Here is a 13,306-nt window from a genome sequence, read left to right as displayed (position 1 = left end):
CTGATTCGGTCATTGCTGCCTTGCTTGAGGCAAAGAAATGCTCTACATCCATGGTGTATGCAAGGATATGGAGGATGTTCGAAGGCTGGTGTTCCAAGGGTTGGTGTTCTGAGCGCAGACTATCTCTCTTCTTTACTCAGATCATGCACATCCTAGTGTTTCTCCAGACAGGTCTTCAGAAAGATTGGCGTTTGGTTCTCTAAAAGTTCAGGTTGCAGCTTTGGCCTGTTTCAGGGGCCGAGTACAGAAGACATCTCTTGCGGCTCACTTGGACATCGTTCATTTCTTGTGGAGAGTGGGCCACTTGTGGCCTCTCTTTCATATGCTATGTCCAGAGTAGAACCTTAATTTAGTCCTTCGGGCTCTTTGGAAGCCTCTTTTTTGAGACAATCCAGAAGGCATTCTTGAAAGATCTTATGCTAAAGACAGTGTTCTTGGTGGCTGTTGAGTCAGCACATAGGGTTTTGGAGCTTCAGCCTCTCTTGTTGGAATCTCTTTCTTTGCTTTTCAGAGGTGGGTGTCTCCCTGCACATGGTTCCTTCCTTTCTTCCGAAAGTGGTATCAGCATTTCATCTCAACTAATCTGTGTGGAGCTTCAGTCCTTTCACAGAGAGGACGAAGAGGCTCAGTTTTCTTCCTTGAAGCTTCTTGATGTGCATAGAATCATCATTAGATATCTGGAAGTCATGAATGAGATTCACAAATCAGACAGACTGTGCTTTTTGGTTAACAGAGGCTTTGCCTTATGACCTCCAAGCCCACAATTGCTAGATGACTGAAGGAGACTATTGCATCAGCTTATTTGCTTGTGGGCTCATTCTATGAAGCATACAATGACATCCTGGGTGGAAACTACCTTTCTGTCTCCAGCAGATATTTTCAAGGCATTGATGTCAATGCAGCATACCTTTGCCAAGCCTTACAGGGTGGATGTTGCAGCGTGCCCAGAAGCCAGTTTTGGGGCTTCGGTCCTCACGGCAGAGGTACCAGGATCTCACCCTCTGTAGGGATTGCTTTTAAACATCCCACAGGTTCTTGAATAGTGGGAAGCTACGTAATGGAAAGATAAATTAGGTCTTACCTGGTAATTTTCTTTCCATTAGTCCTTCCCACGATTCAAGAGGCCCACCCAAGGTTTCTGAGATGTTTAGTCAGTGAGAAGTAATGGGTCAGATAATGGCTGTCACCTTGCACGGTGCTTCCTGCATATCTCTTGTTCTCTACAAGTTGTCCAGAGATGAGAGAGGTCCACATGTGTTTGCTCATCAGGTTAGTGTTGGCTTAGTGAGTTGTTTAAGGTAGTCATGTTTATTCTGAGATTCTTCTTACTGCTTGTCTATGTAAATACTAAGGAGCTGGTCTGGATGCTAAGAGAGATTTGTCTCAACTTAGTTTTCAGTTCTTTATCTCCACCTGCTGGTTGATGGACACAGCTATCCCACAGATTCTGGAATTTATTTATTTATTTATTGCATTTGTATCCCACATTTTCCCACCTTTTTGCGGGCTCAGTGTGGCTTACAATACATTATGAATGATGGAAATACATTTTGTTACAATTCGGTTATGGATTACATTGTGAAGAGTTATACGAGACAAAATCAAAGTAACGTTAAGGAATATATCAATGGAAAAGAACGTTGAAACATTGGAAGGAAACAACGAGGAGCCAAGGGGCAATATATCATGACAGAAAACATATGATATACATTTTTTTTTTTTTTTGTGAGTAGAGGTATATGTGTGGTGAGGTTTCAGGATAGAAAATTCATAGTGGATGTGTTGATGTATTACTGAACAGTGAGTGTGGATTTATGTGTTTTGGTTCTTTCCGTAAATTTTCTCAAAAAGATGTGTTTTCAATAATTTGCGGAAGTTGGTTTGTTCACAGATCGTTTTCAGGCCACGTGGCAGCGCGTTCCAGTCCTGTGTGCTCATGTAAGAAAAGGTTGACGCGTGTAGCGCCTTGTATTTCAGGCCCTTGCAGTTAGGGAAGTGGAGGTTGAGGAAGGTTCTGGATGATTTTTTAGCGTTTCTGGGTGGTAAGTCGATTAACTCAGACATGTAGGCTGGGGCTTCTCCATGAATAATTTTGTGGACTAGTGTGCATACTTTAAAAGTAATGCGTTCCTTGAGTGGGAAAGACTAATGGGAAGAAAATTACCAAGGGGTCCATTTACTAAGTTGCAGTAAAAAGTGGCCTGCGCTACTGTGAGTGCGTAAAATTGGTGCGTGCTGGGCCATTTTTTTACCGCAGCTGGGAAAAGGCCTTTTTTAATGGGGAAGTAAATGGCCGTGCACTAAAATTAAAAGTAGCGTGCGGCTGTTTAGTGTCTGAGCCCTTACTGCCACCCATTGACCTAGCGGTAAGGGCTCACGCGCTACTCGTGCAGGAAACGGCATGCGCCAACATTGAAATTACCGCAGGGTGCCCATGCTACTCCTATGGTAGTGCCAATTTGACATTCTACCTACGCATTAGCTCTACTTCTGCTTAGTAAAAGGGCCCCCAAGTGCAACCTAATTTCTCCTTTTTGGCCCCTCTCTAGTCCCACCGAAAACTTGGCCAGACCACACCCCCTTCCTATAAGGATGTACTGCAGTTTTAGATGTCCATATCCTGGCTTTATACAATCAGGATTTGGACATCTATACAATATGGATGTTTAAATGCTGTCTTTTAGACATCCAACACATGAATAGAGCTTCTAAAATAAGGGCCATAGGCTTCTATCCTAGGAAAGTTGTACGAAAAACTACTCATGGAGATAAATCTCAGCCGGTTATAGACACACATCTTCTTTAAGCCGCCTCGTATCCTTTTTGCAGCAATTTGCCCATTTACATGACTTGGGAATTTGACTGTTTAGATAAAGTTTCTCACGAGTTACACCAAAATAGAGTTTGATATCCTTCAACATCAAGCTGACAATATTTTTGCTTTTTATTTTGAGATCATTTTCTGTGTGTGTTGTTTCTTCTTTGCTATATTGTGGCTCTGAAGTTGTCAGGTTTACGATTAAGCTACTAATATATTTTTATTCAAAATGTATTCATAGGCAATTAGTCCATTAGAATTGAAAGGAGAAATAATCAAACTGTCTGCATTAATGCAGCCATTGTGGGTACACACTACACTAGTAATCAAAGCAACACTACTTGTATAGCTTTGCTTTGATTATTACCCCTGGAAAAAAATTACTCATAGATATTAGTGCTTATAATTTTAAGGTAGCCAAACAGATTATGGCAGAAGCTAGAAGTGTGCTTGGATATATAGGGAAAGAAAGAACCAGCAGGAAAAATAAGGTGATAGTACTTCCATATATATATATCTCCATAGCTTTGAAAGAATATAAAATGGTCAAAGGATATGGGCAGACTTAAATATCTAATGGGAAATGGAAATAAAATAGAAATATTTAAATGTCTCTAAGGTTTAAATGTACAAGAACCAGGACTCATTCAATAGAATGGAGGCCTTGAAATGAGGGTGGAAGTGGTTGGATTTAGGAATAATGTAAAGAAACATTTCTTTACAGAAAAGTGGTGTATGCATTGCACCCCCTCACAGTGGAGGTCATGGAGATTAGGAAATTAACAATATAGGACATTAACTGAATTCAATAAAATGTGGGACTACTACAAAGGATTTCTGAGAGAAAGAGGAAGGGATTGTAGAACAGAGCATGTGATGTAGATGAACAGACTAGAGAGGCCGTCTTGTTCTCTATTTCTGTTCCTATTTCAGTGGGTAATATTTCCCTTGGAAATACTGAGGCCATCCTAAGTTTGAGCATTAGCAAGGAGCCACGTTGAACATTTACTAGGGCTGAGTTCTTAAATTTATGCTTCTGGTTTCACTAGGCCCCTAAATTTGGGAGCCTAAAAAGTGGGTAACAACAGTGCAGGTTTTAAGGCGAGAAAAAATTAGGAGTTTAACGATAAAGTAGACAATTGAGTGGGAGTCTTAAATGTAAGAACTTGAAAGACAATTCTATAAATTAATGCCAAATGGCAGATGTCATTAGCACACCAGAAGTCTACAGCAGAATTCTAGTACTTATGTGAGTAATTGGTGCAAAAAGTGCAGATTACCCGTGCAAGTGCTAGGTCCTATTCTAGAAACTTTGCACACAAGTCACTAGGGTACATTCTATATATAGCGCCAAAAGAATCAGCACCGAAAAAAGCGCTAAGTTAGGCACAGTTTATAGAATCGATTTGCTAGGGCCCTACAATGGAGCAATGCGGGAAGTAGATAAATCATTAAGGGGCCCGTTTACTAAGCCGCGCAAGTGTCTACGCATGCCCAATGCATGCCAATAATGAGTTACCGCCCAGCTACCGCGTGGCCAGTGTGGTAATTTCATTTTTGGTGCACGTCCGAAAATATTTTAATTTTCTTGCGTGCGGGTGGTAATTGGCATTTGGGCATGCGTAGACCATTACTGCCTGGTTACCGTGTGAGTCTTTACTGCTAAGTCAATGGCTGGAAGTAATGGGCGCACGGCAATTTTCATTTTGCCGCACGTGCTTTTTTGGCAAAAATTTTTAAAAGGTATTTTTTACAGGTGCGCTGAAAAATGATTCTGCGTGCACCCAAAACACACACCTACACTATCATAGCTCATTTTTCAGCGCACCTTAGTAAAAGGATCCCACAGAGTTCAAGATTTTAAATGATGGAAAAATGTTTTTAAAAATTTGTGGACCTCTGACGAGTGAAAGCATCTTTCTGCTATCCTTATAACAGTTGACATGTGAAATGTATGCTATTTCTGAAGGTCCGTATTGACTTATTTGTCATTAGTTTTAAGATTTGTGAGTTATCTTGAAGAAATGGTAATTATTATTCCTAAAGAAAAGATTGTATGCTGAGATTAGCAGTTTATAGAATAGAGCTTATGCCTGGGAATTGCACCTAACTTTATGCGCAGCTATTTGTACCAACAGAAACATGGTACAAATGTAGATGCCTACATTAGATGCTTATTCCCGTATTCTATTACACGCATTAATTCTAGGCATGCCTCCGTGATGCCTATGACCCTCCCATTTCCGCACCCTCTTTTTCAGATCACTCATAAATGCTAATTAAATCTGATTAGTACCAATAAGTGCTTGTTAAAACCAATTAAGGCACTAATTAGCTTGTATTCAATTAAATTGCATTCGCAAATTGGGCATGTGCCCAAATTTGCGTATGCAATTTTTGATGACTTTTATAGAACTAAGGGGTTAGCGCACTACTGGAATGAGGCACCTACGTGAGACGAGCATGGGTGGCACCCAACCTACATAGGTTACATGGTGCACTCAGGCACTGTCACTTCATGCCTGCCATTAACTTGCTGTAAGAGGTCACGCCTATGTTTTAGTGCACAAAAGCTACGTAACGATGGTATTCTAAAATGCCTTAAATGTGCTAATAAGCTGTTAAAGAAAGGCACTAAGCACAGCTTTTAGTGGTACCAATTTATAAAATTGCCTCCATAAGTTTATGCATCTAAATGTAGGTGAATTTTCAGCTGAAAATGTAGGCGTCTAAGTTTGGCTGAAAATAGAGGAGAATTAGGCCTTAGTTACCTAAGGTGCTCAAGTTCATGAGCTCAGATTTTTTTTTGAAGATTTGAGGGTCTGTGTATTGATTGGGAAATGTAATCTCTCAGGCTTATTTTTGAAAGAGATCGCCGGCGATCTTCCGACACAAATCGGGAGATCGCTGGCGATCTCTCAATCCTGGCCAAATCGGTATTATCGAAAGCTGATTTTGGCCGGCCCCAATTGCTTTTTCGTTGCGGCGCTGGCCAACATTCAAGGGGGTGTGTTGGGAGGGTAGTGAAGGCAGGAAGGGGGCGGGGTTACGAGATGGCCGGCTTCACCTTATTATGAAAAAAAAATGCCGGCTCAAACGAGTATTTCGCCGGGCGGACTTGGTCCATGTATTTTTAGGACCAAGTCCCAAAAAAGAGCCCCAACTGACCAGATGACCACCGGAGGGAAGTGGGGATCACTTCCCCTTACTCCCCAAGTGGTCACCAACCCCCTCCCACACAAAAAAAAATTAAAACATTTTTTGCCAGCCTGTATTCCAGCCTCAAATGTCATACCCAGCTCCCTGACAGCAGTATGCAGGTCTCTGGAGCAGTTTTTAGTGGTGCACTGCACTTCAGGCAGGTGGACCCAGACCCATCCCCCCCTACCTGTTACACTTCACCCTTCACCCCTTAGGGCTATGGTAATAGTGTAGAATTGTGGGCAGTCGGTTGGGGGGGGGATTTGGGGGGCTCAGCACTCAAGGGAAGGGTGCTATGCACCTGGAAGCTAATTTTGGTTTGTTTGTTTTTGGTGTCCTGGTATGTCAGGGGGGCCAGTGCACTACAAATGCTGACTCCTCCCATGGCCAAATGCCTTGCATTTCGCCAGGTTTGAGATGGCCGGGTCTGGTTTCCATTATGGCTGAAAATCGGAGCCGGCCATCTCATCTAAACCCGGTGATCTGCCGACGATCCTATTCTAAACGCGGCGAGCGATTTGGCCGGCGCAAGGGGAATTTTGAAAATACGCTTGGCTCCGCCCGCTTACAGCACCGGCCCCGAAGATGGCCGGCCATCAATTTTGCTGGCGCCGTTCGATTATTCCCCTCTATGTGAGTTATTTTTCTCTCTCAGTCTAAATATGCCCTCAGGAATACCTCTCAGAAATGCAAGTAAAATTATGTACATTGTGGAACAAGTTGTGTATTTTACCCACATTGAGAGTAGACATTTTAACAAGCATATTTCTGTAGGTAAAAGTGGTTTACCTGCAGAAATGACTTTGAAAATTGTCCTCAAAGTGAATAGTGTTGTTATAGTCACTGTAACTACGTAATAATCTCTCTGATTAAGAGGAGATCAGGATTTCAAATTCTGGTTGTAATTCTGTTTTGCAGAAGCGGCTAACTGCTTCATCAAAGAGCTTTCACACATGACTGTGGAAGAGAAAGGAACAGCTATATTTGAATGTGAGACAGCAAGGCCTGCAACCTCAGTCACCTGGAGGAAAGGGATGATGGACCTCAAGCCAAGTAAAAAACACGAGCTGAACCAGAAAGGTGCTATCTTGAACCTGAAAGTGAACGAACTTGAGAAGAATGACAGTGACACCTACACCTGTGACATTGGGGATGCACAGACCAGAGCCAAGTTGTCTGTTCAAGGTATGTGCTGAATGAATGCATAAAAGGTACTAGAGGCACAGAATAGCCACAACATACAATACCAAATGTGAATGCAATGCTCATCTCACTAATATTCTGTGCTAATCTTCAATATTACATGGTCTATGATACAGACATTTGATATTTGGAGTGCCGGTCAGGTCTGTTAAAAAAGTTTTGCAACAGATGAGAAAAACTGTGCAATAAATCTAGCCTCATCCAATGAATGAAATTTGTATTATTTTGTCTTCCTTATCATCCCCTAGACCTGTCTAGACACATGGGTCTACTCTCTTCTGCCAGCAGATGGAGACTGAGAATTACTGGCTTCACAACTTCACCCTGTAAATGTCCTGTGCAGCCTGCAGCCAGCTAATAGTTCTCAGACTCCAACAGATGGTAGGTGAGCTATTCTGTGCAGTTTAGATCTGGTAGGTTTGTTAGGGAAACTGTGGCCAGCCATTTGTGATTTGTAATTGGAGATTATCTTTAAAAAGAGAGAGAGAGAGAGATTGGACTTAAAGAAAAGGCAAGGACTGATAGGGCTGATCCTGTTGCCTAGGGGTGCTACACCAGAGTAGCTCAAGTCCTACCCTTCCTCCACCCTGAAGCAGTTTGCCTAAATGGGGTATAAGGCTGTTTGTATCTCGGTTCTCCTCCCTTATGCCTGGGAAGGGAACTTTGAATGACCTGCCTGGGCTCAATTGCAGCAGACAAACCCAAAAACAAACAAACAAAAAACTACCTAGAGGTGTTGTGGCCTGCGCTTCTGGACCTTGGAGCAAATGGAGGCAGTGAGAGGAGCTTACTTAGGAGGGGGAGGTTTGAGAGTGTTTTAAATCAGTAGTAGGCAGCAGAAAGCAGATGCTCTTGGAAGCAGCTGGGCTGGTGCTATGGTGGCACAAGGGGAGCAAAGCTAGTTCTGCCTATCACGCAACAGAAACCAGAACAGCATTTCTGAAAGTGGCTGGTGCTACAGATGCAATGAGGACTGCACCAGGGATACCTCTGGCAGACAACTTAGCAGATGTGCAGAGAAGGTATGATGGAGTTGCAGGCCGCAAACCTGGCACGAGGGTGAGCTCTGAGATGGAGGGGACCCAAGCTATCTTGAATTTGGCAGACTTGGAAAATGTGCAGGATGGCTCTCTAGCATTGACCCTCATGGTTGCTCAGGAATCCACAGGTTGGAGCAGCGGTACGGAGTTGCAGGGGCTTTCCCTGGAGTTTGTCATTTTGATACAGCAGGCATTTTTATTAAGAGACTCAGGAGGATAGGCAGCTCTCTCAAAGGAAGGTCCATTAGCAGTTAAGCATCCACAGATCTCACTAGGGGGAAGGGAGATCTGGAGGAAAAGAAGTCAGAGGTCAGTCAGTTCCCTGGATCTAGTGGGGGAACTGGAATAGGGTTACCATATGTCCTCTTTTAAGAGGACATGTCCTCTTTTTGGACATCTTCAGATATGTCCTCCAGGATTTTTAATTTTTAGGGAAATTTCCTCTTTTTCTTTTATGTGCCTATGACCAACACACCTACCCACATAATGAGAGAAACCATCTCTAGCTTATTAGTCAGTCTGGACACATTGGGGTGCTAAAGGGAGAGAAATGCAGCATTGATCCCCTCTCTGTTCCCCTGCTGGTTGAATCTATCAAAGGAATTTTGTTTGTTCGGCACTGCTTTAAGCATATATCATGCAAATACTTTCACACATATTTCAGAAGCCAGCCAAAGTTGTTGAGGGATATGTGCTTGGGCTTAGACTCAGTCAAACTCAAATCTGGAAGTTTTTGAATGCAGATTGTCTATTGCTGTACTGTAAGTAAGTCACTGCTTGATGTATGTTCATTAACTACAATTAAATATTTCCTTAGCAAAGGTAGCACCCATTTTTATTTTTTCTGTCCTCTTTTTTTTCTCCACAAATATGGTAACCCTAAACTGGAAGGGATTCAGAGAGGTCTTAATAGAGGAAGAAAAGTTACCCCTAGGGGAAGATTCCACAGTAGTACATATATTCCATGGAGATGGAATATGTATGTATGTTTGTTTGTAATCCTCTATGGATAATAACGGAATAAAAATTGTAATAAATGAAATGAAGGGTCTGCCCTGATTTCTCAGATCCTATTGGTTCTCAAAATTTCTAACAGTAATATGACAGAGAACACACAGACAGCGGAGCCTCTTTTGAAGGGAATTAAGAAGCCATCCAAGGCATTTCCCACGCACAGAGCTATTAAGGAGATGATAGCGACTGAACGGGAGTCCCTGGATGTGGAATTTAGGGTAGGGCACTCCACTACAAGGCTCTATCCTATCCTTTTGGATGAGAAAGAAGTCTTCCAAATGTGAATGTGTTGGTATTGGTTGTAGCCAAGAAGATAACCATTCCAATGGAAGGGGATGCAGCCTTGTGGGAACTTCTGAAAGCAGGCCTTTGAGGTAGCAGCACTGTCCCATAGGCAACAGACTGGGAGGTTATGTAGCCCAGGTTTATATTCACTGGGACAAACAGCTGCCAGAAAAATTCTCGGAGCAACGACAGCTCACCTAACTCACAATCCACGGATTGTTTGACAAAGGTCTTTTTAAAGACCATATTTCTTCATCTTTTTACACCAACGGTTATTGACCATTTGAAGGTTTTACGTAATTTATATAAAAACTCCTGAAGCATGCTTACTGCTGAAACACAGTACTGTGTCAAGTCTTCACCAATAAACTGTTTACCATCAATTGAAGTCTCCTCATCCGTTGCTGGCTAGCCTGGTCTATTTCCCACTCCTTTTGTTCTGTTATTTTGTCATGGGATCTTAGTGTTCCTCCGCCTTGTCGGACCTCCACTGGTTCTTTAGTTCCTACCATGACATTCATGTGTAACTGATGCTAGTCCTTTCTCGTGTATAGAATGGATAGAAATTTCTTGAGACATAGTAATATACAATGTAGGACAATAATACTAATTCAGAATCAGTAGCAAGGGAAGTCCTAATTTCCTTAAAATTGAAATCAGGTGCTTAAAAAATGTGGGTAACAAATAAACAATCTGTTCTATTGAGTTTGGACATGTTGTCCTATATAAAGACTTGGAGCAGTGATTTTCAACCCAATCCTCAGGGACCGCCTGTCTAGTCGGGATTTCAGGATATCCACAATGAATATGCATGAGAGACATTTGTATGCCCTGCCACTCCCTGAGGACTGGGTTGAAAACCACTGCTCTAGAGGTATATTTTGGGAATGGTAAGCAGGATGCAGCAGAATAGGTTTATGGCTAGAGGCAGTCGTTTTGGAGTGCTGCATTGGAGGAAGGGAGACAGGGTCAGCAAATTCAGGACCAGCCTACGGTTCACAGTAAAGTGAATTGTCCAGTAGGAGGATGGTTTCAACAGTTTCACAGGAGATGGGTCCATATAACCTTGGATCAGTGGGTGCTCAAAGTTATTTTTTGAAGGTTATACCTTAGAGTTTGCTTATCTTCTATGCAACATTTTCTTGGAGTCTCCATGTCTGTTCCAGTGAAAGACAGCAGCAGTCAGAGAGACTGGAGCATTTCCTGCAACTGGAGGCTATCATGTCTATCCCTCTGGGTGAGTGAGGAACAGGAAGATACTCCAAGAAAGAGAACACATTCCAGTCCATCTTGGATCTCAATTGAGTGAACAGGGCACTCAGGATTCCAAAGTTCTGGATGGAAAGCCTAAGACTGCTGATAGTGGCATTTTGACAGGGAAAGTTTCTGATATCTCTAGACCTGTTGGATTCATACCTTCGTATGCCCGTTTGGGAGGAGCCCCAGCATTTTATTCATTTCCTAGTACTGGGCCAGTATTTCCAGTTTTGTGCTGTCCTGTTCAGGTTAGCTGTAGCACCAAGGATGTTCTCCAAGGTAATAGTTGTGGTAGCAACCACTTTATGCAAGGTGGTGATTATGGTGCATCCCTATCTGGATGACTAGTTGATCCAAACAAAGTCATACCAGGAAAACGAGGAAGCCATGAGTTAAGTGGTGCAGTTTCTGCAGGAGTTGGATTGGATGGTCAACTCATCCAAGAACTACAGGTAACTATGGTCTATCACAGATAGTAGAGTATTTGAGGGGAATGCTTAAACAATCAGGACAGGAAAATGTTCCTAACTGAGGAGAGAGCAAAGAAATTGAGGTTGTAAATAAGGAGCTTACTCAACATGACAAAGGTACTAGGTTTAAAATCAGTGACTCTGGAGTTGGTACTTTGGGGCAAATCCCACATGCACTGGCTGCAGAAAGCTCTATTATCTCATTGGCTGTCATATACTTAGGATAACTTATTACGGTGGCTCTGGGCTCCCAACTTAGAAAGGGGTATGAATCTAGACACTTCAAATTGGATTGTGGTGATGATGGACACCATCCTTAAGGGGTAGGGGGCTCATTTTCAGGGCCAAGTGGTTCATATTCACTGGCTTGTGACAGAGACAGCTTGGCTGATCAACCGGCTTGAAGCGAGGGCCATACATTTAGCTTGCTTGTCTTCTTGCCTCTGATCTGAAACAAGAGTATTGTGGGACAATGTGACAGCAGTGGCCTATGTGAATCATCAGGACAATGTAATAGTAGTGCCTTATGTGAATCATCATCACAACATCAAGAGCCTGGAGGAGGTGAGCTTGCTCATGCGGAATGGCATTTGTTGGATTTGACGGCAGTGACCGGTGAAGAAAATGCCCAGGCAGATTTTCTAAGCCAGGGGTTGGCAACCTGTGGCCCTTGAGACCATGGGAAATATGCACAGAAATGTCATTAACCAGAGTTTTAGCAATTTTAAATGCTGGATTTCACAAATATTTTCAGAACATCCACTCTAGCAGTTTGTTTCTATTGTTTTTAGTTACATTTTTGCTTATTTATCACAGAAGGTCTACAGAGCTCTGTGCATTTCTGTTCTGATATTACATAATGTTGTGGCCCACCAAGAATAATACTGGCATTCATGCAGCCCTCTGTGTATAAAAGTTGCCCACATCTGTCCTAAACGCTTTACTCTGGACCTAAGAAAGTAAAGCTTTTCACTTGCATGGAGCAGCATTGAGGGTGACTGATCGAGGATCTTATGGCAACAGTCACATATGCAGAGGTTTCCAAGTTCTTCAGTCATATGAGGAAACTGTGGCTGGCCGGAATAGATGCATTGGTGCAAGCTTGGCCTCAGACAGCTTTGTTGTACATGTTCCTGCCATGGCTCATACTGAGCAGTGTCATTCAGAAGATAGGAGGCCATTGGTAGCCATAGGGGCAGAGGAGACATTGGAACAGGGATATTGTGAGACTGACAGTGGGAGATCCATTAGTGTTGTCCAAAAATGGAACATTTGGTAGTGCAGGGGTCGATCCAGATGCAAGACCCATCTCCATTCTGTCTTATGGCAATGGCTCTTGAAAGGCAAGGCTTCAAAATAGAGAATATTCCAGTTGAGTCATAGCCTTTGTTGTGTTCCAGGAGCATTTTAGTTTCCTTGTCTGGCTTTAGGTTTTGGCAGATTTTCAAGGTGTGATGCCTGAATCAGCAGCTAGTGTCCTTAAAGCTTGTCAGTTGTAAAGATCTTAGCTATTTTGCAAGATGGTTTTGACAAGGGCTTGGCCTTAGACTCCCTAAAAGTTCAGATTGTAGCTCTGGCATGCTATAGAGGATACATTCAAGGCAAAGTGTGTGTTTTTTAGGCCCCCCAAGGTGTCTGATGGTGCCTCCATGGGATCTGTATTTCATTCTGTCAGTTTTGGTGCAGCTGACATTTAAACCCCTCAAGGAAGCCTCATTGAAGGACTTCACATTGAAGACAGTTTTTCTGGTAGTCATTTGTTTGGCAGAGAGAATTTCAGAATTGCAGGCCATGTCTTGTCAAGAGCCCTTTCTGGTTATTAACAGAAGGTAATAATTTGTCAGTTCCCTTCCAATCTCCAAAAGATGGGTCTTCTTTCCATGTTAATCAGATGGCCTCGCTTCTGGTGATGGCGGAAACATGAGGGAATGAGAACATGAAGCAGCTGCATCAGCTGGATGTGAGGAGAGTGTTGTGCTGTTATCTCAAGAGGACCAAATAGTTTTGATAGTTAGATC

General features: G+C 42.7%; 1 protein-coding gene across 2 annotated transcripts in view; it reads left to right on the top strand.

Annotated features, from left to right (window-relative positions):
* The window catches only part of OBSCN (obscurin, cytoskeletal calmodulin and titin-interacting RhoGEF), a 472,877-nt gene that overhangs the window by 82,274 nt on the left and 377,297 nt on the right, over nucleotides 1-13,306 (top strand). For both annotated transcript variants that reach the window (XM_030197417.1, XM_030197425.1), the window contains exon 23: nucleotides 6,938-7,204. In XM_030197417.1, coding sequence (XP_030053277.1) covers nucleotides 6,938-7,204 — 267 coding nt within the window. The remainder of the gene's footprint in view (nucleotides 1-6,937; nucleotides 7,205-13,306) is intronic.

This window comes from Microcaecilia unicolor, chromosome 1 (genome assembly GCF_901765095.1).
Source record: "Microcaecilia unicolor chromosome 1, aMicUni1.1, whole genome shotgun sequence".
Lineage (NCBI taxonomy): Eukaryota > Metazoa > Chordata > Amphibia > Gymnophiona > Siphonopidae > Microcaecilia > Microcaecilia unicolor.
The sequence above is the reverse complement of the archived record's forward strand: the minus strand, read 5'-3'. Positions and strand labels throughout refer to the sequence as shown.